This window comes from Dermacentor albipictus, chromosome 9 (genome assembly GCF_038994185.2).
Source record: "Dermacentor albipictus isolate Rhodes 1998 colony chromosome 9, USDA_Dalb.pri_finalv2, whole genome shotgun sequence".
NCBI classification, from domain to species: Eukaryota; Metazoa; Arthropoda; class Arachnida; order Ixodida; family Ixodidae; genus Dermacentor; species Dermacentor albipictus.
This window is the reverse complement of record NC_091829.1, coordinates 83386025-83410592: the sequence shown is the minus strand read 5'-3', so window position 1 is coordinate 83410592 and position 24568 is coordinate 83386025. Positions and strand designations below refer to the sequence as shown.

The 24568-nt window shown below is 49.4% G+C and overlaps 2 protein-coding genes across 2 annotated transcripts in view; one reads left to right on the top strand and one right to left on the bottom strand.

The window, feature by feature from the left end:
• Nucleotides 1–1071: 1071 nt before the first annotated feature.
• On the bottom strand, nucleotides 1072–16581 carry LOC135919867 (serine-rich adhesin for platelets-like). Its single transcript, XM_065453848.1, has 2 exons — nucleotides 15935–16581; nucleotides 1072–8208 (listed from the first exon to the last, which is right to left on the bottom strand). Exons 1-2 carry the CDS (start codon nucleotides 16322–16324, stop codon nucleotides 2569–2571), a joined length of 6030 nt encoding a protein of 2009 aa, XP_065309920.1. The 5' UTR covers nucleotides 16325–16581; the 3' UTR covers nucleotides 1072–2568.
• A 1622-nt stretch (nucleotides 16582–18203) lies between these two features.
• LOC135919836 (deubiquitinating protein VCPIP1-like) overlaps nucleotides 18204–24568 on the top strand; it is an 83001-nt gene continuing 76636 nt past the window's right edge. Inside the window, exon 1 of the mRNA XM_065453785.1 lies at nucleotides 18204–18348. The gene's annotated coding sequence lies outside the window, so the exon portion shown is untranslated. The remainder of the gene's footprint in view (nucleotides 18349–24568) is intronic.

Sequence of the window (24568 nt, the reverse complement as noted above, 5' to 3'; positions counted from 1 at the left end):
TATAGGGTGATCTGAAGATTGATAGCATTTTTACCTGGCATTTACGAGGCCTGGATCGTACTTACCGCAAGAAAAAACAAAGCAAAAAACGCCAAATAAGTTATGTCACTACTACTTTAACGAACCACCAAGGGAAAGGAGTCGGTAGCATAGCCAGAAATTTTTTTCAGAAGGAGAGGGGGAAGGCAGCCTCTTGGTGTGCAAAAGTTTCGGAGCGGTAGGGGGGGGGGCACAGGCGCCCGGTGTGCCCCCCTCCTCTCCTGACCCTTGAATAAAGCCAACGGGGCACTGCACAAGTCGAATGACAAAAAAAAAATCGAAAGAAGTGGCATCCGTTTAATGTGCCCGATTGTCTTTCACTGCGTCCATCAGCAATGACACAAGCTACATTGCACATTGTTGGAGGTTCATCTCCGAAACGCATCCTTGATCAAATCTTTTCGCCCGCTGTTGCGCCGACACCGAGGTTCACCGCCACACGAAGCTCGCCAACAACAGAAATGCGTTCTCTATTGGAGCCCACACTGGAACACACGACCGAAAGCAGCAGCCTGGCCAGCTTCGGTTGAATCTTTCGTCAGTATCAATCTAGATAGGAACTTCGACATGCGTCGCGTTCATGTCACGCCTGCGACAAGAACCTATAGTACACATTTCCATTTACGATTTGTTACAAGCCTCCTTTCGTTGACCGCATAAATTTATGCTTACGCAAACCCATTAATTTTGTACTGTTTCTGAAGTCTTCCCAGCATTATGTGTGACTAAACGAATCACAAGAGCAGCGCAGTCATGCCAGTCGCAACGAAATCAGGTTGAAAGCAACGTTATAGCTGGCACACTTCCGATATACATTCTCTTGGGCCAGGTGCTGTGTCTTTTAGTTCGCACGCTGGTACCCGCGATTTGTGAACGTGTTGATTAGTTGCGCGGAAAGAAGTACTCTTGCGGGTGACTGGCCGGCTCGAGAAGCCTAACGTGGTTTTTGCCAGCAAAGTCACGGATCTCCGCGAACTTAGTCGCAATTTCATCGAATGACCCAACTTCAAGCACAGCACAAGCACAAAAATATGTATTCGTATATATTGTTCTTTATTGAAAAAAAAAGAAAGATCCTGTCCGAGACTCACTAACGTGTTACCTCCAAGTGTCTCGATCAAATTTGTTGCCTTCTAAAACCAAGCATGTAAAAAAAAGATGTACATGTTTGCTGACCACTCAAAGTCCTCACACCTACAGTTCAATGCTGCAAATGTCTCTTAGTTCAGTATGAACACATAGAAATGAACACACACACACAACAAATGTAGTGAAAAGGACCACGTTTTGAGCGTTCCTGCCACAGCGCCGTGCTCAATTCTGGTTGCTCACCCGTACCGTTCAAATGATGGCGAAAAGAAAACAAGGTTGATGAAATGACTACGTCCACAAAACGTGCCGGTTTGGTCTGGTGATGCGAGGCGTGTACACTGTCGGGGCGGAAAAAACGTTCGGTTTTAGTCCCAGGTTGAATTTTTCTGAACACGGATTGTTGTAGGATGACCTAGATTGGCTGTTGGTCGAACGCTCGAACATTGTCTTGCGCCGCTCCTCGCAATTCAATCACCGCGCCTTTCAAAAGCCACAGCATCCGGTAATTTTGGCCTCGGATGTCAAAAAAAAAAGGCCGCACCCCGCGATCGTTTACACTTGGACCAGAGCAGCGTCCGACGTTCCTACTTCACTCAGTGTACTAAAAAAAAAGAATTAAAAAAGAACTGCCACCATCGGTCCCACGAGCGCACCTGTCCCATCAAGGAGCGAACTGAACATGCAGAATATATACATAACAGATGAAATTTTGAGTAGGTAACGTCTTATTTTCTTTTAGTTCAGAATGAATTAGCCGGTGATCTCTTATGAAAGGTTAGCGCGCATTTAGAGGTGCTGGTATAAGCCTGTCGAGAATTACGAACAAATCTGGATTTCGAGGTATGTGGACAGTGGTAACCGTTAGAGCAGCAGTGCGTCGAAGCTGTCTTACTCGGAGTTAGCGATGCGCCCCTTTGCTATAGATTGAGATTTCTTTTCTTACCCTGGGGGAAGATCGAAAGAAACGTTCGTCTTGGGTCAAAGCAACGCTATTTGTTGTTTACTTTGTTTAATGCTGAGATGGTGAAACTGTCTGTGTGGAATACCTAACGTTTCATCTCTGTGGTTCCTCTATTCGCTTTCTTTCTCTCTCTTTCTTTAGGGCTGTTAGTAAACGTAACGATAAGTTTTAAACAGATGGGGATATCCGTTGTCACACAAAAGCCAGGGTGGAAGTATAGTTGAATTTCACATGATGGTCTCGGCGAGCCACACTAGATGACTCCGATAAATAATTTAGGTGCGCAGTATCCTACAGTGGCGATAAGAGCGAAACCCACGAGCAAAAAATTCAAGCCGAAAGGCTCGCGGCCAATTCCGAATCAGAAAAGCTTCAACGCACCGTGAGGATTTTTATGGTCTGGTTGCACTGACTGGTACACGGGCCAATTCTACACACGCTGCGCCCACACTGAAGAGGCCGGCATTGTTCCGCAATCAGCCCCTCCTCTTGACCGCGATGCGAACTGCGTGCAGTGGTTCGCCGTGGAACAGCGTCATCTGGTACGGCTTCGGCGGCGGGCTCTGGTGATGGCGACGCCGCCGTACGGCGATGTCATGTTGCAGTCTGCGGTGCTTGGTCTCCTGGCCGCGTGCGCGGTGCCCGCGCCTCGCGACGATGTTGTGCTGCAGCACGGGTCGCAGGGTGGTCGTCGACTTGCTCTTGACATGATGGCGGCGGCCGAAGAGGTCCATGATGGCGGGCCTCCTGGGTGTGGTGCTCGGTCGTCGTGTTATCTTCATCATGGGGAAGTGCAGCCTCGCCTCGTCCTCCTCTTCGTCGTCGTCGTCGTCGTTGCCGGTGTCGAACACCAAGCTTTCGTTGGTTGCTGTGGTGCTTTCCGGGAGCAGGAGTTTTGGCTGCGTTGAACGAAGTTCCTCTGGAGAAACGTCTTTGGAGGACGTCTGCTCTTCAACTGTCGTCTGCACTGTTCGCATCTTCTGGTCGGCGTGCGTCCGCTGCTCGGTACGCGTCGTTTGCGAGACCGCAACAATATGCGGCTTTGTCACCGTTCCTGCGGATCCGTCAGGTCGGGGCGACTCGAGACTGGACGTCGACGCTTGTTTGTTGGGCAGTATGTGATCTTTCGGACCAAAAGTCGACATTACTATTTTGTCCTGCTTCTCAAGCATTCCGAGCATGTCTTCGCCAGCGCCCACTTCTGGTATGGGTGTTTCACTGGTCGATGTCTCACTCACCGTACGACCTGTAGTGGAAGTGGTTACAGGCGGCAAAGAGGTACTCTTGAAGGTGGAAGCTCTAGTTTTATTTTCTCCACCTGCATGCGTTGTTTTCTGTGATGTTTTCTCCACACGCAAATGCTGAGATGGTGAAACCCTCTGGGTGGAAGACTTCGTGGCAACACCTAATGTGACTGGTTTGTTCGTCTTGTCGTGAACGCTGCTATCTGAAGGTACATTCTTCGAGTCATTATGCGTTGTCTCCTTTCTCGGTCTGTCAAGCTTCCTTGTGGTTGACCGTTCTGTTTCCGGTGGCCTCTTGCCACCGGAGTGCTTTGAATATCCTTCGACCTCTTTCGTTTGACCTATCCGTTTCTCTGTTGACGCGGAAGTTGTTGCAGAAACGGTGCGCGTATAAGCCACGTTGGCGCTCGTTTCTTTCCCTGAATGGCGTACACTCGGCGTCGGTGTTTTTCCGCCGCCAACAAACACTCGCTTATCCTCTGTCGGCACTCTTGCAATATCCCTCTCTCTTCGGGGATGGGTTGTAGCGCCCCCTTTGGTTACAGTTGGTGGTGTCGTACTCGACATCTTTTGTGTGACGCTTCCCGTCAAGGCACTTCTATTCTGCATTGTGGTTAGTTTGTTCTCGCGAAGTGCCCTGTTATCTGGCTTGATATCTGAAGCTCTAATATGTTGGCCGGTGATAGGCGAAGGAGAGCTACCCGTAACTGACAACCTCGATGCACCGGTGTTAGCAGAAGACTTCTCTTCACTAGTTCTTTCTTTGGACAAAGTACCCCTGGATGAAGGCGTCATCCTTTCAAAATGCCCCCTTTTATCGGCTAAATGTATCGGAGGCTGGGTGAACTCTTCCGAAGTCGCCGATTTGTCCTTCGCTTCTGGGATCAACTTCTTGGTAGGACCGGCTTTCTGGGTGCTCTCTTTTACCACAATTTTTGTGCTGTCCGAAGGATGCACTGGAGTTGACGACTCCTCGGCGAGCGCTCTTTTGTTGACTACGGGCTTGGAAACGCCTGCTGTTGAGGGCGCGTGACTTGCGTTTTTGGAAGTCGTCATTGTTGGGTGACGACCAGAACCTGTGGAAGACCGCACGTCTTTCCTGCGTCGGTGGCTGCCGAACCTCCTTGGATGATGACCCGTTCCCTTGATCACCTCAATCGTAATGCCGTTTATCTTTCCTAAAGACACGGTGTGCCTTGTCTGGCGTGTTGCCAGGGTCGAGCGATGTCCAGGACCTGCAGCAGACACGTTTTTGTGCCCGAAGGCTTCCGAAGGCTGCCACTTTCCGGGCGCGTCTGTGTGGAGGAACTGCGTTTTCGTCTCTTTCTTACCTTCGTCTCTCGCAGCGTTTTCGACGGCGTGTGAAGGTTTCAAGGTTTTGTTATCTCGATCTGCCGGCGACGTGAACGTGTCTCCTATTCTTCGGCGAACCTTGTCACTCGGGGTGCTCAGTTCCGGGAATGCCTTCGGCGAACTGCTGACAAATCCCGACTTCTCTCTGTGTAGGGTGGAAGTACTCGTGGGCACTGGAGAGGGTCTCGCCTCGGTCACCGCTGCTCCTCTCTCTGAGTAAGCGATGGTCTGAGAAAGGTGCCTCGAGGCGTCACGCCCAGCCGGAGGGACGTGACCAGCGGAAATTTTTGGTGTTCCTACTTTTGGAACTTCCTTCAAGACCACGGCTGTGGTTCCCGACTTACCGCTCGCTGCTACCTTATTCTGAATGACTATGTCGACGTTAGATGGTTCCGTGAACGCGTCCACCTTCTTCACAGCTCTGGCGTCAATGCGGAGATAATTTTCGTCGTGATTGTGAACGTCGTCCAAGTCGTTGTCTGTCTCGTTGGTGGTAAGGTGGGTGGAGAGAGCTCCACGCTCAGGCGACGCGGAACTCGACAGCGTGCCGTGAGAGCGCGTGAGCTCGCGCTCTGTAGGGCTCGCCGAGCCCATTTTTGGTGGCGTCAATTCCATCACTTCGGGCTTGAAGTTATGCTTCCCGTTGTGCCCTGGCGTCGGCAGGCGCGCTGACGAATTGACAGCGATGGTGTCTTCGTTTCTGTGGGTCGCGTTGCGACTGTGATTCAGCGCCGACTGAAATATGGTGCGCTCATCTTCCGGCACCATGTCTTCGTATTCCTTTCCATGTTCACCTAGGGCAGTAGAGCCGTCATCAGGCCCAGGCGTCGCCGTTGTGGTGTCGTTGGCGTCTCCAACTGCGATAAACTCGGGGCCTTCGATCGGAATGGGTTCGATGTTAATCAGCCCTGGACGCACCTTGCTATTATTTTTCGAGACTCCTTCACTGGCGTTCAATTTGGGGACGGCAGGAATGACTGCCGAAGCGCTTCCTTTTGCATTGTCTTGAGTAAGCTCAGAGCCCCCGTTTTGGATAGGTGCTGAATCTCGTTCGGGAACCCTGCTTCCAGCAAACTTGAGGCTTACTACCGTGTTCTCCGATTTCTTGTCAGTCTCAGAACCTCGGCTGCCTGACGATGGCAATCCTTCATCGTGTGCCCCTGTGTTTGCTTCATTTTGTGTTTCCTCTCTCTTTCCCGGCTTCTGGCGTCCTCTATCATCTTTCATGGCATTGCTGCTTGTAGGGGCTTCGCTTTTTGTGCTTAGTTTACCACGATTGCCTGTGCGATTCACTAAGTTTGGTGGCGTGTCACTTGAATCAGGTCCCTTGCGGTAATCATGTCTCTGATCGGCCCCTTTTTCTGAAGAATGCGCGGTAATGTGGCCAGCGGCACCTATGTCTGACGGCAAAGCCCTGCTGCGAGGCCTCTCATCTCGACTTAAGCTTCCGAGAGGAAACGCTTTGGCATCGCCTCCGACAGAATCGGCCTCGGATCTGTTGGGAGCGCGGCGCTTTGCTACCATAGATGAATTAGACTCCGCCTTAGCAAGACCACTGTTCACGTCGGCCAAATATTTTTCCGATCCATTTGTCGTGCCGCCAACAGCCTGCTCAACTGGATATTGAAAAACAGCGGGCACGGGGCCCTCAGTCCCGTCGTAGCGGTGGTTGAGATTCGGCGACAACTTGTTCTCGGGGTAGCCTCGACCGATGTATTCAGCCTTCGTCTTCTGGCCGGACAGGGCATGGCGAATCGCTGGTCGAACGTTGGCGAGCACTCCTGCCGCACTTTCGTTTCTGGAGATGGCGCTTCCATTGTCCTGTCTGGAGTCTCCAGAGAATCCTTGGAGCGAAGATTCGTTGAGCCCAAAGAAAGGGACGGATGTAGAGGGAGGCGCGGCCAGAAACCGCCCTGCCAGCCGCCGCCGCAACTCAGCAGATGGCCTGTCAGGGGAGTAAAACTCTTGCTCGGCGAGCTCCTTGGCATTGTTCCTCTCCGTGGCTGGTTTCAGAGGATCGTAGAAGTCCCAACCGGCGCCGCGCCTGGCTATATAAGGATGGTATGGATCCAGAGTATACTTAGTAGGCGGAGGTTTCTCCGGCTTTTCCGGCCAGCCGCCAGCGTCAATGCCTTCGTCGACGGCATCCTTGCCCTTCTTGTTGGTCGTGTAGTCGATCATCAGCCTTCGTCCCTGGAGAGCGTCGATACCGTCGTGCACTTTAGAGGGCCGCTGTTTAGGGGAGAGGTGTTTCTTGAAGAACTCGGCGAAGGACAGCACTTCGTTGGCCTCCTTGTTGTTGGACGGTATTCCGTCGATCATCCTCTGCTTGTCGCTGTTATCCGCCGACGACGCGGCCGAGCCGTTTTGCTCGCGGTTGGCGCCGAACCCGCTGCCCGAAGCCCGCACCGGCGCCCCGCTTCTTCGGCCCTTCCTCTCCGTCATCTGAACCAGTTCCTTTTGCAAGGCAACGTCCACTTGCCTTGCACTTTCGTGGCCATCTTTCCCAAGGACGTCGCCTAAAACGGCGCCTCGCTTGGCGCTGGGGTCTTTCGATTGTCTGGCCATGTTACGAAGCTTCCTGAGCTTGAGCATTAGCTTTTCGGAGCGTAGACGCCGAAGCTCTTCGGCAGTTCTGCTTCCTATTGCCGAGGAGAGCGCGCGTCCGCCCTTGTAGCCTCGCCTGTCCTGTACGGAAGCCTTGGCATCACTCGAGTAGCGCAGTGGCTTTCTGTCGATAAGCGTGGCTCCTTCGTGAAGGACGCCCACCTTGTCCTTCCCCTGCCGGTTCGAATAGACGCGCGGATGAGCTCCTCCGGATGCGTCGTTCTCCACGGACTCCTTGTAACCAACGTAAGTCCTTTCTCGCACCTTCTCCCTCATCACTGGTGTCTTCTGCAGCGTCGGCCTCTCCTCTTCACCTCTTTGGGCCGACTCTTGACTCCCGAGAGATTGTAGCTTCTTTTCTGAATGTCCAAGGCTCGCATCGTTCTGGGACGACGCCGAAGCCATAGCGCCGGCGACGTCGGACGTCTGCCTTCCGCGGCCACCATCTTGGTTTGTGCCGGAACCGACCACTCCGCCACCTCCTTTGCCGCCGGTTATCGAAGCGGGCCCTCCACGAATTTCGTCGTTGACCGAGCTTTCCTCCGGGCCTCCCTCTCCGACGGCCATTTCCTGGCGTCCGATTTGCACGGGCAGATTATTAATCCCGACCGCCGCTGACGGGTGATCTCCTCGGCCCGCGATCTCGGGCTTGGCTTGGCCGCCAGCTTCTGGCTGCTTTCCCGGCTCCCAGGGCTGCTGCTTCTGTTGCATAAGACTCCCTGCTGCTCCACCTGCTGGTACCCCGGTAGAAGCTGGCCGGGAGTCATGGATGCGGTTATCTTTGTCAAGGATTAGCGCAGCCTGCGGCGTCTGAGGACCTGACGGTTGCTCCGCCTCGACTCCGGCGGCTTGTTGACGCCCGACGGCGTTGGAAGGTGGGTGACTGCCGCCCCCGCGTGCCATCCTGTTGACCTGCGCGAGAATCGGACGTCCGGTCGTCAGCTGCGCTATCAACACTTTCGCGCTGCGTGAGTAGAATAGATGTGCTTGCCGCATGCGAGGCATGCGTGGAATGAACGTCGCTGCTTTTCGTCGCCTACTTAGCCCCGCATCTCTTAAAAGGCAACTGCAACGAAATTTCGAAGCGCGTGAAAAGCCTAGTTTAAGACAGCGTAGATACACAGGAACCTCCGTGCAAAATTTGACATTTGAAATGCGAGCGGAAGCATCACGCAAATTGCCGTTTTTGATACCAAAACTGAAAGAAACGGCGACATTGCCGTTCGCCGGAAGTGATGCATGGCCTAGATAGAGTGCGGGGCTCCTCGGCATGACCTCCGAGGTAAGGCGGCCTGCTGAGACTTAAGAGCGACAACCACCAGGTGCACGCGTCGTCTGCTTAGGTGCATGCTGTTTAAAAGCTGATAACAAGAAAACTATGCAATTACCAGCCCTGCGGCTTTGCCAAGATTGCTTTAGCACTATATTGTACTCAATTATAACAAATTTGTCCAAGATGAAATTTCTTTTCTGTTAGCCTTTACACCCTTCCTCTACCTCCTTCCACTCACAACCTTTTCCGCTGCGTCTGTTCACATGTTGTTGGCGATAGCCGGTGTACGATATCGTCTCAAAAAAGGACTGCACGAAAATAACACCGATAAAAGGAGGAGGTGGGGCGGCTGACACTAGCCGTACTGTCAGTTAAGGTCATTTTTAAATTAGTGGTATTAGTCCGAGTAAGTATAAACTGTTCTATTTCCGTGTTTATTTTGTCAACTGCAATTCGTATAGACTGACTATAGTAATTATGCAATGTCACTGGGCACTGAGGGTCTCTAAGGAGCGTCACATGACGGAAAAGCATAGGTCGTTGGTTTCATTCAGCTGTGGTTAATCACTTTTTTGAAAATTCTTGGCACAGGTGACGCGAAAAATCCTGTATAGCCCAGTGTCTAGTTCTCCTTCTGCCCATCACTGAGTATACCATCGAGAGCTGAGCTATTTTCTTATGAACACGAACGACTAAGTTGGCCGCGTTTTTATCGCATACAGCTACTACTGCAGCCATAGGCGCCGACTATGGGGGGGGGGGGGGGGGGAGGGTAGGCTCCGGGGCCCGAGCCCCCTCCGGAGTTTTTCGGGGAGGGGAACTGAGCCCCCCTTTCTACTTAACGTGTAATTGCCAGAGTTTTGTCACCCACATGCTTTGAGGTTTCTTTTTACTTGCTTCGACCTTTTCAATTAAAATGTTATTATGGCTAATAGCTTACATCGTCATTGTTGGCGTGGATGTGCACGGATCTTAATTCATACTTTGCTTTATTTCTGCAAATCCTCAAAATAGGAGAACGAGCGCACTAGAAGTACCAGCGGCGGCGCCTCATCCGTATTTTCTCACTTCAACATTGTTTTAAATTTTCACTGTAAACGCCATGCACGTACACAATATATTTAAATATATACACAGAACAAAGTTTATTATATATTTGAAGAGAAGAAGGTAGCCAATTAACAATTTCTGAAGGTATGGATAACTTATGCCTAGAGAATGAATATGCTGCTGTATGTTCACCTCGCTTCAAAATGCTTTTTGTGCTCTTTTGACCCTGAAAAAAACAACCTGTAGACTTTAGGGACCCCTTCGGGAGAGTCTATTATTAACGGCGTGTGAAATGCACGTGAATGGTATGTGTCTCAGTATCGCTTCTCTTTATAGTAAGCAGAGCGAACGACTCATTAAAAAACACTTCTAATAATTTCCATCATTTACTAGGGATGGAAACATCGTCACTTGCATGCAGAGGTCCTAAATATATACTGAGCGTCCCAGTTAACTATCATGTACCAAGATTAAAAAAAAGAGGAATGCGTTACTCGAAGAAAACCTAGTGCATCAGTTTTCCAGTTCAGTGGAGCAGCTGCCAGTAATTATTTCGTTACTGAGATTTAATTAGGTAATTGTAATTAATTATCTAACTCGAGACGTACTATCATAATTATCAAAGTGTCCATGAAACATTTGTAGGCACAGCCAAGGGAGATCTAACTGCGGTATAATTAGCAACGTACTAATTGCGTAGTAATTTTCACCGACTGATAAAGGAACCCTGCGAAATATGGAGAATACCACGTGACTGCGCTCCCACCCCAATCATAAAGCAGCGCCCTCGAACAGGCTCCTTTTGAGTTAGCAAGAAAGAAATGCAAGAACTAAAGAAAAAATCACCACCCAAGCACTCCGTATAGATGGTTAACCAGCGAAGCTGAAACGTGCCGGATCCACGGTACGCAGTTGTTGCTTGCGCTCGGCTGCACGAGCCTGTTCTGCCCGGGCTGCAGCATCGGGACGGCGTAGACGAGCTCGTTCCCGGTTATGCTCGCGGCGTTGCTGATCGAAAGCTGCTTGCTCCTTAGGAGTACGTATGACGCGTGGCATGCCCATTTCGGAGCCGGAGAGAAAGTGCTGCCCGCCCGCTCGGCTGCGACGGTGAGCAACGACGCAGCCAATCCGATGCAGCCAATCGCGCGCCTCTCTCTCTCTCTCTCTCGCTTTTTCGTGCATTCGCATGGAGTTGCGGCGGAGGCGTTTTCGGCGTACAGGTGACAGAACAGGTCGCGTGTGGGGTTAGTTGGAAATAAGCTGTGATAGCTGTTGTTTTAGCGCAGATAAAGTGCACAGATGGTTCTTTTTTCTGCCACAGAACATATCACCACAAGTTCAGCGCAAAGGTTTAAAGTGTGTTTTGTTTGCTTCGCCCCAGTCACCATGTCTTTCTCTAATGAGCAGAAGGTAAAGATGATCCTTGCCTTGGGAACTGGAAATAACAAGAGGAAAGCCGCAAGTATATAACAATCATGGAAGTCCGGCGGCAGACCAAACGCGTCGACTATCATCAGCAATGGTGAACACCTGAGGCAAACAGGCAGCTTCAAGAAACAGCGGCGTATGACTCCATGATTGAGTCCAAATCTACGTTTTATATCATTTATGGCCTCAAACCCTAATGCTATCGTGCGCGACGTGGCCACCCAGTTACCAGTTTAGAAGGCATCAGCTTGGAGGATTCTAAACGACGGCCTTTCACCCGTACCACGTTAACCAGCACCAATGCTTGGAAGATATATAGACCCGTTGAATCGTCTAGACTTCTCGAATTTGGTCCTCACAAAAGCCGATGAGCCACGGGCCTTTTTTGAGCAACATCACGTGCACAGATGAAGCCAATTTTCACGGAAACGCCCAGGCAAATTTCAATTATGCACACTATTGTAGTGACTATACTGCACACTGGGTAAAGCGCAGTCGGCACCAGTACCAGTGGTCGCTCAACGTCTGGTTCGGAATTTACGCCGGTGCTATAATCAGTCCCATCTTCTTCGGTCACACACTGACTGCATGGACAGCGTTACGTGAACGAAATCCTTGAAGGAATGGTGGATGAGTTTCTCAGCGAAGTCCGGCTGTCACGTCTTCCATTTCCGTGGTTTCAGCAAGATGGGGCACCCGCACAGAGCAGCAGCCGAACGCGAAGCTGGTTCGATGCGACTTTTCATGCGCAGTGGATTGGAAGGCACGGGCCTCTAAATTGGCGTCTAAAGGATTGGAAGGCACGGGCCTCTAAAGAGAGGTCAGCTGACCTCTCTCCACTCGATTTCCTTCTTTGGGGTTATGTGAAAGATTGTGCTTACGTGATCGAGATGCACGTCAGATTAGTTCAAGGCAAGGATAACGAATGTCTGCCGTACTTTGTAAACGGAAATAACTCCCAGGTTGGAGCATAATGCTTGTCCGGTGGGTCGCTATAACGACCCACCGGTTGGGATTTTATTATACTCCGTATGATCGGAGTACAATCTTTACTCCGTGCGAGCGAAATTTTTACGTGGTACTATGGGAGCTTTTTTGTCTTTTTCTATTTTTTTTTACCTTGCACTGGACGGAGTTTTTTCGAGGTGCAACGGGAGTATAAAAAGAAGTATTTATTTATTTTTATTATTTATTGATAATACAATTCCAATATCGAGATTATCGTAGGGCGGGAAAAAGAAATAAACAGTCTCACAAAAGAGGCAAAATGTAAAGAAGAAATAAGGGTGCAGGTTGAGGCTCTGCAGCGTCGATCTCTGCGCGTTAGTTTGCGTGAAGACATTTATATGTAGAGGCTCCTGGTCAAAGTTCGAAATATAAACACAGGACCGCATCAAATTCAATGAAACAAGTCAATGAAAGCACATAAACCATGACATACTTAAACATTTGAGAAACGGCTAATGCGGTACTTTGAAAGACATATCCAACGTAAACGTGACACGCATCAAGACGCAACGCTGCCAGTACATATATAGCCATGATACTGTGTGCCTCGAAACCGCCTAGCCAGCAGCTGTGCTGTTTTTCATAATTACGGCTCACATGCTCGCTCACACGAGACCAGCCTCTCTGAAATTAACAGAAGACCCTAATCAACACAAAACTGTTAATTCAGAGTAGTAAGAAAAATGTTAGCGTTATATTTTGTCAAAATTAGCACGCCATTCTGCGAGCGCTGTAGTGAATTCGCACACTGCCGGCGTTCGCGGCCAAAAAGTAGTGCGTTAGTTACAGTAAGCAAGAAAATGTAAGTGCGTGTGCTTCAGGGTAAAATTAAACTTTGTGAGAAATAGTGGTAGCGTAGCAAGAATTTATTACGTGTGAGCGAGACCCGCAGCAGCCGACGTAACAGCGAAAAGTGCGTAGTCATACATTTTTTAGACCGCACTACTTGCTGAGCTTCCAAGCAATGTCTCGGTTCTGAAAAGGAGCTACATCGCTGATCTATCGAACGAACCCTTACACTCGAAGTCAGCTGGCATGCTTCTAAATCAGTGTCTGGGATAGAACGTAATGTTAATGCAATATCGGAAGTAACGACATGATCAAAACAGAAGTGCGCAATAAGAATTCGATTCACATCGCCTAGTAAGAAGCTTTATTTACAGTACGCATACTTATGTCCTACCGTTTTTCTTGAACGAGGATATCCGCACATAGATACACAAAACAGTTGCTTGCACTCCGGTCTTTCTCACTGGCAACACAGCACCGCAACTAACTTGGAATATGCCATTCATGTGCGACTAGCACGAACGTCGTCGCTCGAACAGTGGCTGCTGTTGCCATTGCTACGCGGTCCTTTCAAACATTACACCGGACGTTGTTAGTATGTACTCACAAGGACATAAAAGCCGCATTTCACGTACTGAAGAACAAAAGCCACGGTCTCGCAGCACGAAAACACAGTCAGAAACCGGAGCCGACATCACGAGTCAATGAGCTGCTTCGAGGTATACCTAAGCCTTTTTCCGCACTTGAAAACGTTGCTCTTGCATTCATCGTTGTCAGCAAAGTGATCACAGCTAACGTACTTGAAGCTGAGACTGAGCTTCAGGCACGCCTATAACACGTTCTGGAAGTAAGTACGGGTAACAAATTGACGAAAAGCTGTCACGGAACGCCTCTTCAGAGATGTAAACAAACCGTCAGCCATGAGCACTGCCGACTCCACCGAACGCGGCCGGTTGCTGGCGCGCCGCGCAGCCTCATGGGAAGCGCCACGTGACCAACCTGTTTCGGCGGAGGGGAGTTTTTTAAAAGTCCCTGTGCGGAGTTGTCACAGGGGAACACGACTTTGAAGCGGCGTAGAATCGCGTCATGTCGCCTTAATCCTCCCGCAGCTGGCCAACGGAGTGAAATGAGGGAATGTTGCTGTATTGTTCCCATACATCGGAGTAAATATTCAAGGATGAGGAGGGTTTTTGGCACATCACCTGTTAAAAACTCCCAGGTGGGCTTATTTTCGTTTGCAGTGCTGTAGGATTCCGGCGTTGGGGGGGGGGGGGGGGGGTCATCAAGAAAGCCACTGAAGATGTGATAAAACGGAGACAGTACTGCGTAGCTGCAAAAGCAGACCCATTCAAACACTTCCCCTCGGTAGCAGCTGGTGTTCAACGGAGCTTATGAATTCATAGATAATAAGGGCACACTAAAATCTGTGTGTGTTTTTTTTTGTACAGACATCCTTATTGCCAATTCGGCTCATTTGGAAGGGGTACATTTACTTTCTTATACGCATCCAATTTGCCTTTTCTTTATGCGCGAGTCGCTTCCCGGTTTGTTTATTCCGCTTTTATTTTTTGACACCTACCTGTTTTTGCAAGATGCATACACTTTGATTAAAAATAAAATGGTGACTTTAATTTTGCTTTGGCGCAAAGCATGTTTCTGGCGCAAAATATAGCTTCGCGCGCTCTCTTTCGATGCGGTGCGAGCAGGGCCAAAATTTTGAAACATGCCGTGCCTATTACATTGCTTTTCTCATTTCGTGCGTGGTCAGAGCGGCGCTTAGCCGCATTATCAAGAGGCTCTTGTTATCAATGTGGTCCGTCGGCCTTGAGAGACAGATAATAAGCGTGACGTAGAAATGAGAGGAAGGAATAGCTGCGAAGCCGCGAAACCTGCTGTTGGTGCTCCTTATTCCGTACCGTCATCAAGATGATGCGCTCTCTGTTCGGGTTTACGACAGGCAATGCAGTTGCTTTCAATCCGCTTATTTGAGGGCGCTGCTTTATGATGCGGGTGGGAGCGCACTCACGTGGTATTTTTCATACTTCGTGAGGTTTCTTTGCCAGACGGAAAACGATGTACGCAATTAGTACGTCGCTTAAAACGCCGCCGTTAGATGTGGTTTTGGGTGACTACAAGTGCCTCACTGACACTTTGAAAATTAGGGCAGTACTTTTCGAGTTAGATAATTAATTGCAATTGCCGAATTAAAGTTCAGTAACGAAAGAATTGCTGGCGTATATACTCCACGGTACTGGAAACAATGTGCACTAAGTTTTCTTCGAGCAACGCAACTGCTCTTTTTTTTCAGTCTTGGTGCATGATAGTTGGGGAACACTGTATAATTCACCCGGTAATCGAAATGAGGCCAAGCCCGATTCACTCGAAATCAGAATCAACAGCAGTCATGCGCAGCAGGGCTCATACGCGGACTCACTGAAAAAAGATAGAGAGAGGCTGAAGTTTTGCCGTAAAGGCGAAGCACTATTAGTGATAGTCAAGTATGCGACACTTATACGCAGGACGATTACACCACCGAGAGGACTCAGGCTATGAGGTCTTGTGTATACACATATATAACGCCATCACTTGCAAGAAAAATGCAAGAAATTACACATATATATACATATATATATATATATATATATATATATATATATATATATATATATATATATATATATATATATATATATATATATATATATATATGGGGTTCAGGAAGCTGGTCAGGCCCTAGCCCCCCCCCCCCCCGGAAAAATGAAAACTCTACGCCTATGTCTCCATGCATTGTCGAGTGAGCGGATAGGCATTATGAAAAAAAAAAAAGGGTGGAGGCAATGGCCCAGTACTTCACTCCATTCAAGGCGTCCCCCTGCTTTCGCGTCCGATCGTGACCCATAGTGAAATATTTTTGCGCGCACAATTGACAAGGACACAGCGAAGGGGGGCACATGAGCGCTTTCACTGTGTCCTTGTCAATTGTGCGCGCAAAGATATTCTACTATGAATTCGCACCAACTCGCCCAGCTATCAGTTCTGCTGCGACCGATCGTGCTTTCCGCCGCGCCCCCTTTGCACCTACGCACTCACCTTCAAGTTTCGCTCGCGGAGAAAGTTCACCACGCTGTCCATCTGTCTGCCGGAGGAAGTCAGGTCCGAGTGGGTGTCGTTGGCGTGCGGCAACGGCGTGGACCCGTTGGCGGCGCCGTCCCGGTGTCGGCCCGCCCTGTGCAGGCCGAAGTGGAGCGACGGCAGGCGTCGGTTCGCGCACGTCTTGTCCTGGTCGGCCGACCCGCCGTGTCGCGGCCGGGACAGGTTGGGCGCGGCCATCATGTAGTTCCAGATGAAGTAGCCCATCACGGGCGTGAAGATGAATATGTAGACCACCGAGGCGCCGATCACGATGCGGCGCAGGCGCTTCGAGGCCGGCGTGACGCGCAAGTCCTTGACGTCGAGGTTCTCGAAGGTCCGCGGCCTCATGGTTGGACGGGCGCCTGACGCCCAAGCGCCGGGCGCGAGGGCGCCTGTTGTTCGCTCTCTCTCTCTCTCTTGTGTCCGCTATTCGGGCCCAGGCGCCGAGTGGCCTGGGCGTAGCACGGAGACGCGGCGTTCTGTGCTTCACATAGCCGTCCCGGTCGTGACTTCCGGTTCTCTTCACATCGCGCGGCGGCTACGGCAGGAACGCCGCGCTGCTGTCGCTCTCGTCGTCATCTTCATCCTCTTCATTCCTCTCGGTGTGGGCGGCGATCGACCCCCCCACGCGTGCCGTAGATGATGACGATGACGATTTTCTTTGTAAAGCGGCCGTGGTGAAGATGACACAAGCCCACTGTTCGGGACAGGCCGCGAACTGGAAGTCTTCAAACAAAATTGACCTGGAATGGTATTTACCTATATGCCTGTGAGCCCGTCTCCATCTCTCCATTTATCTTTCTTTCTTTTTTGCGAGTACTTAAGTGGCCTTTCTTCTGTCTTCCATGCTAACTTTACATTCGCATTAGCTTCAAACCCCGCCGTTTCTGCGAGGCAGGCGTGTTCCACGGTTCTGGCTGAATGGAAGTCTTCGAATGTTGCTCGAGTATCTCCGGATTTTTTCTGCAGTGGATACGGGTCTCAACCGGTTGGGAATATTGGTATACTTGGTCTAGGTAAAGAGACGACCACGACAGCAAACGATCACATAGATAGATAGATAGATAGATAGATAGATAGATAGATAGATAGATAGATAGATAGATAGATAGATAGATAGATAGATAGATAGATAGATAGATAGATAGATAGATAGATAGATAGATAGATAGATAGATAGATAGATAGATAGATAGATAGATAGATAGATAGATAGATAGATAGATAGATAGATAGATAGATAGATAGATAGATAGATAGATAGATAGATAGATAGATAGATAGATAGATAGATAGATAGATAGATAGATAGATAGATAGATAGATAGATAGATAGATAGATAGATAGATAGATAGATAGATAGATAGATAGATAGATAGATAGATAGATAGATAGTGCATGAAGTATGCAACCAATGCTAATCGCTTTGAGGCGTACAGTGAGGCGTACAGTGGGCGCTGGTGATCACTGGCACCGTTTTCCCAGTGACTTATGAGCGCTGTTAATGTACACTAATCTGCGCAGCGTATCGCTGCTGTGTCAGGGCCTGCCTGCCTCTACTTTTCCATACACCGACAGACACCACTGACCTAATCACCTCGTCTTCATCTCCCCGCGAACCCCTTGTTTCGTTGGGCGGAAACCACGAGCCCAAATCTGCTTTCAAAACGAGCCCGTCTAAAATGAAACTGGTTACTCTGTAGCCGCGTTGTTACAGCTCTCGTCGGAATATTTGTCGGTCACTGAAAGTTGATAGCAGTGACCGAGACAATATTTCTAATGCACAGAAATGTTTGTCAGAAAATGTGGTCAGAAATGTATCAAGTGTATTTTCAAAAAATACATACCGAAAGTCTTTCGGTGAACGACACAAAATTGGGCGAGTTCGTATTCATGTCGACCATGATTGACTAACAGTAGCGTGAAAAGACGGATGCAAAGCAGGGGAAGTAGACACGCACGATCACTAAATTTAGTGTGGCCGATCCCCCCTGTGGGTACGAGCCATGTCTTCTGGCAACAACACAAAATAAACTTTTATTAAGAAACCACGATTTTAAATGAAACCAGGAGTATACGTGTACGCTCAGCGTGTATACACATAAAACGTGTCACTTCTATAAAAATTTCGAACATCGGAGGTGGCTGCAGAACGTCAATTAAGGACAAAGACAAAACCTGCGGGTCTAGCTTCTTTCCATATACGAGCGCCCGAAGCGCTCCTCGCGGAAATAGCTGCCGGGTGACCATGCGACCGCGGTTCGGCCGTTGGCCGATCCAAGTGTGTACTGTGGTGCGTTTGCACAATTTGGCATCGTGCGCTGATCCACAGGTCCGGCTACTCGGCGACCCTAGCTTCGCATTCATCGCAGTGAGTTGAGCCCTTTCCGCGTCTTTGTCGAGAACGCCGCCAAAGTGCAGCGAAAGCATCCTTCGCCGCCAAACAGTCGTTCTTTTTTTTTTTGACGATAGCGTGCTAACTGTCCGTTGCGGCGGCGAGACCGTCGTTTAATTCCAGCGTTCATCAACCCACGCGCCCGTTAATAGTTGGGTTTTCACGGACGATGTTAGCGATATTGGAATGTAGCGCTTCACGGAGACATGCATGTGCACAGTGTTGGATCTGGAGGACAATCCCAATTGCTGTCCCCCAGATTTGTGGACCTTGCTGTTGGGTGGCCGAGGTTGAAGAGGACATTGAGATGAAAACTGGAGGTTTATTTACATTATTTACAGTGAGAGTACAAAGAAATTAAAGGGCCCCTGAAACGGTTCGGACAAATTTTGTAGACGCGTTGGGTACAGCTTAAGTAGAACATTCGCACCACAATTTAAGTGAAGCGTTACGTATTTATGGAGCTACAAGCGATTAGAAGTTACCCTCCTCCCCAGCCATGCTTTTCCTCCTCAACTCGTTCGCCGAGCGAGCGAGGCTAAGCTCCGCCTTCACTGGTCCTGCGTCACGATGCGACGTCACATCATCCACTTCCGGTTTTGGAGCCCGTCCCCGCCCGCGCGACACCTCTCCGCCAGCCGCTTGGCTGTCGACCCCCAGCGAGAGCTATCGAAGCAGCGTGCGTTGCGAGCATTCTGTCGTAGCGCCGAACGTGTCTGGTATCTCGTTAACCACAGGCAAGCTGGTCATTTCGGCAAATGACTGGAGGCATAAGCTCAAGCTGATGAAGGAACTTTGGCGTAGACGTACATGAGCGGCCTGATTGGTCTGCACGGTCGAGACACTTGTTGGCGCAGCGCTTAAACAGCCAAACAAAGCGCTAATATTGCTCTAACCAAGTGTAAAACATTTTAAACATTTATAAAAACAACGTGTTGATGATTACACTCCTGCGAAAAATACACACCAGCAGCAAAGAAGAATACACTTTGTTGCTGCTACTGTGTATGGTTGAGCTCTGTGCCACCAGGTGGCTGCACCGTGCAGACCATTCACATTTGCCCTTCTGCTCATCTCATGGCTCATCTCGTTACGGCACAGTCAAGCGGCCAGACCCTGTCCCCTTGCGCTTGCGTTTGCCCTAATACGGGACTCGCGAAACGCTATTGCGTTAGTAATCTTCCGGTGTAAAGTGACGACCACAAACGCGCAAATCCTGGCGCGGATCGGATATAGCGGCAGTCCGATGCGCCGCAGCCAGTTCGCTCGTACGCTGCCTTGCAGAGGGACACGATGTCGCAGCTTGACATATTGCCAGTCGTTACGTTTGCAGTCCACAAGGCAACAAAGTCGAATAATAGTGCTCGCGAAAAGACTGAGACCAACTCTGACCGCGGAGCTCTCGTCAAAATGGAGTACGTTGTAACACAAGCAGACGACACTTGCTGTGTGCCGGAAGTGCTTAAGTGCACTGAAAAATTGTTCTTGTGCATTCTCTTTATGCTACTTTCTTTTTATAAAAACAAATTAACTAACATTCCAACTATTACGAAGATCATTTGTTTACCATAAAGTTGGAAAAATTATCGATCACGCGCCCTGGTCAGCCAATCGGATAGCTCGCCCCACTGACGTTATATGGGTAATTTCGGTCATATGGGCCGCCGAGCAGTGCGCTGCGATCGGCAGCGATGTGCATTTTTAAAACGTTATAATTACACGCTTGACGCAGAGCACTTAGATGTGTCAATTAATGATCAGAAGGACCTGCTCTAACGACTCAGTACGTTTGTAGAAAACCGTCAAAAGCGTTTCAGGGTCCCTTTAACAGTCATAAAGTCATTTCGGGCCGGCAGCAACTCGGACGCTGCGGCCCGTGGCAAGAAGCTCGAAAGAGATGAATGAATGAAAGCCCTCTTGCTGCTCCCGGTCTCTGGCTTTTAACCCTTTCGGTGTCTCGAAGTCACGTCACGTTCGGCCAATCGGCGAGCCCGCTCAGGTGGCGTCATTTTCGGCCAATGGTAGGCGCCCGTGCGATTGTGTCACACCCGGCGCAGAGGGTTTCTCCTTGGGCCCCAATTGTCCGAGGGCTTACTTCTCTCTGCGGTATTGCCTTCCTGGCTTGCAACTTCCTTCACAAAGGCGGATGGGGGGATCGAGGGCTTCACGGTGCCTTACAGCCGTCTTGCCTCGGGACCCACGTTACCTGGAACCGTGCCAGGTTCCCGCTACACTTTCGGGAAGAGTCAAGCAGTGAATAGCTCCACCTGCGGCGCACGAGGTGGGGGACGCCAACTTGTTTGGACGTGCGGCACCTCGGGAACGTGGTAGATGTGCTTCTGCGCTCCCTAATTAGCTTTGACGCGATTCCATGTGGTCTGGTGAATTGGAAGTAGGCTCAGGAAAAGGTCCCGTATCTAACAACAGGCAGTTGGCATCACCGATACTTTTTTTTTCTGAGGGGCGGGGGAAGGGGGCACGTTTTCAGTTTGTCCCCCACCCCCTCTTCCCCCTTTCCGGATACGCATCTGGACACAGGAACGAACGACAGCCTCACAACGATTTCTTTCAACAACGAAATATTATTTCGTTGTCAGCTGTGTTGACGTACGTCACGGCTGGGGTACGAGCACGTGATCCTACCCTGTGTCATGTGAAATATATATAGATATCGCAGGGTAGTTTGTGTTGGCTGGTGCTTTCCGCAATTACTTTTTACAGTCTTTCTTGCGTATTTGGAATTTTTTCGTGCGAGAAGTGTATTGACACGTGTTTTTTATGGCGCACATAGCTAAAAGGGTATAAGCCCAGGCCAACCCGAAATAACATTTCGTGGTTGTAAGTTGATGCTGTGTGTTTCATAGTTCCTTCTTGTGTCCTTGTCCCGTTGTTGCCACGCGTTTGATAGCATTTAAGTAAGAAAGAAAACTGCCTCGTCTGCCTGCTGATACATTACGTTGTCATATACGGGATGATCACATTCGAGTTTGTCGGAATTTTCCAAAATCGCCTTTGCAGATAACCTAATTCTAGCCGTTGAGCTGAATTGTTAAGAGAGGTGGACATTTCTTGCACGAAAAATAAAAAGAAACTCATACTGAGTTTTTAAAAATGCACGAATTAACTTGCTAATAATTAATTACTTTACGGCGCATATTGCAATTTCCCAATTGTAGCCGCTGAGCTTGCAGGGCGTGTCCATTTGGAATGAATATCCAGAATGACACCCCTTTGGAGATGTGCGCCATCAAATTCGCCGTGAAACTGTACTGTTCAACTTACTTTTTTTAACAAAGCACTCTTGTATGCATGGGGAGCACACAGACAACTGAACTTGCTGAAGACCGTGTATACGTTAGATATCGCACATAAATGGAAAGGTAGTTACAACTGGAAAGTGTTCGTTTCGACGCGATTGTAAGGGCGCAGGCTCGTGAGTCATTTCGCAAGCGCATCATCCCCAAAGAAAGCCGAGCGCCGGACCAGGGTATGCTTGTGTCCGTTACGAAAGAATCTGTGGGTGCCCGGTGGTGGTGGGCACCTCCCGCAGCCGAGGCTGACGTTCTACCACTGGGCCACGATCAGCACCAAGGGCGAACACGGTATATCTCAAGAAAAGAGCACGCACGTGACCTAAGAACTCGAATGTTATTGCAAACAGAGGCGTATTGCAATCGGCGTGACACGCAGAAAGCTCTTCTCGACGAAGACAAAACAAATAAGTAAACAGCCTCCGATGTTTGGTGGGCAAGACAAAATTACACGTTCAAAAGCACGACCAACGCCGGGTGATACGTGCGCGATGGTGGCGAGCGGTGTCTTCTTGGTGTCGTCATCTGCATGCGTAATTACATAAGCCCCAATATTCCCGGGCTGGTGGCGGCGGCCACTATCTGTTCACTACATGCATGGAATATGCATGGAACAACGACGCCGTTAGCGAAGGACACTGTTGCTGAAGACCGTTTCCAACAAATGACTGAGGACCTTAACCGGCGGTGTATAAGCGTAGCGTTGAGGAATGATAAGCACAATACTATAGGGTAAGCTTGGCAAGAGAACGAGATTTCGTGATTGGTAGTTGGCTTGCGGAAGGACACATTTATGTAAGCCAATTGATGGCAGGGGACGCGGACCATGAGATGAAAATTTGATGAAGGATACAAATGGGATAGGAACGCATATGACAACCACTACCAAGTCATGGCCACCCTGTTTACCGCTATCCCCGGAAGGGTAACTCTACAATCAATGCGTTCTACCTGTGTTAACTAAGAAATGCAGAAATACATCTGAAATTGTTGTTTTAATGAGGAATAATTACCAAAGCGATGCGCAGTTATCTTAGGAAATATTAGTTAAAGGGACCCTGATACGCTTTTGACGATTTTCTACAAACCCACTGAGTCGTTAGAGTAGGTCCTTCTGATCATTAATTGACACATCTAAGTGCTCTGCGTAAAGCGTGTAATTTATTATAAGGTTTTGAAAATGCACATCGCTGCCGATCGCAGCGCACTGCTCGGCGGAATTTTAAGCCGCCCCTACCCATATGGCCGAAATCACCCATATGACGTCAGTGGGGCGAGCTATCCGATTGGCTGACCAGGGCGCGTGATCGATAATTTTTCCAACTTTATGGTAAACAAATGATCTTCGTAATAGTTGGAATGTTAGTTAATTTGTTTTTATAAAAAGAAAGTAGCATAAAGAGAATGCACAAGAACAATTTTTCAGTACACTTAAGCACTTCCGGCACACAGCAAGTGTCGTCTGCTTGTGTTACAACGTACTCCATTTTGACGAGAGCGCCGCGGTTAGAGTTGGTCTCAGTCTTTTCGCGAGTACTATGATTCGACTTTGTTGCCTTGTGGACTGCAAACGTAGCGACTGGCAATATGTCAAGCTGCGAATCGTGTCCCTCTGCAAGGCAGCGTACGAGTGAACTGGCTGCTGCGCATCGGACTGCCGCTATACGATCGGCGCCAGGATTTGTGCGTTTGTGGCCGTCACTTTACACCGGAAGATTACTAACGCAATAGCGTTTCGCGAGTTCCGTATTAGGGCAAACATAAGCGCAAGGGGACAGGGTCTGGCCGCTTGACTGTGCCGTAACGGGATGAGCCGAGATGAGCAGAAGGGCAAATGTGAATGGTCTGCACGGTGCAGTCACCTGGTGGCATAGAGCTCAACCATACACAGTAGCAGCAACGAAGCGTATTCTTCTTTGCTGCTGGTGCGTATATTTCGCAGGAGTGTAATCATCAACACGTTGTTTTTATAAATGTTTAAAATGTTTTACACTTGGTTAGAACAATATTAGCGCTTTGTTTGACTGGTTAAGCGTTGCGCCAACAAGTGTCTGGACCGAGCAGACCGATCACGTCCGTCTCACGTACGTCTACGCCAAAGTTCCTTCATCAGCTTGAGTTTATGCCTCCAGTCATTTGCCGAAATGACCAGCTTGCCTGCGGTTAACGGAATACCAGACACGTTCGGCGCTACGACAGAATACTCGCAACGCACGCTGCTTCGATAGCTCTCGCTTGGGGTCGACAGCCAAGCGGCTAGCGGAGAAGTTTCGCGCAGGCGGGGGCGGGCTCCAAAACAACCGGAAGTGGACGATGTGACGTCGCATCGTGACGCAGGACCAGTGAAGGCAGAACTTAGCCCCGCTCGCTCGGTGAACGAGTTGAGGAGGAAAAGCGTGGCTGGGGAGGAGGGTAACTTCTAATCGCTTGTAGCTCCATTAATACGTAACGCTTCACTTAAATTGTGGTGCGAATGTTGTACTTAAGCTGTACCCTACGCGTCTACAAAATTTGTCCGAACCGTTTCAGGGAGCCTTTAAGATCGCACAGCTACCCTAACTCATCACAAGAATTAAGACTAGAAAAATACCGATCAAGAAAAGGGTTGGGCAAAGAAACGCGATGTCTACGATTCTATTCACTGCATGCTTGGAAGTATTCAGTTAATCTATTAGACTGGGGAGGTGTAGGAGTGAGGTTCAACGACGAATAGCTCGCCGACCTGCGTTTTGCAGATGTCATGATCGTATTCAGCAACGCCGGAGGTGACTTGCAACAAATGTTGATGATGTTAGCCGACAAAGTGTAAGTGTAGGGTTGATGAATGACATGCAGAAGACAAAGATAATGTTCAATAGCCCGGAAAGAGAACTAGAATTCATGAT

Coding starts and splice junctions, on each gene's coding strand:
- LOC135919867 (XM_065453848.1), bottom strand. CDS start 16,324: ATGAGGCCGCGGACCTTCGAGAACCTCGACGTCAAGGACTTGCGCGTC. Junction 8,209..15,934: donor TCCGCGAGCGAAACTTGAAG/GTGAGTGCGTAG, acceptor ATTCTCGCGCAG/GTCAACAGGATGGCACGCGG.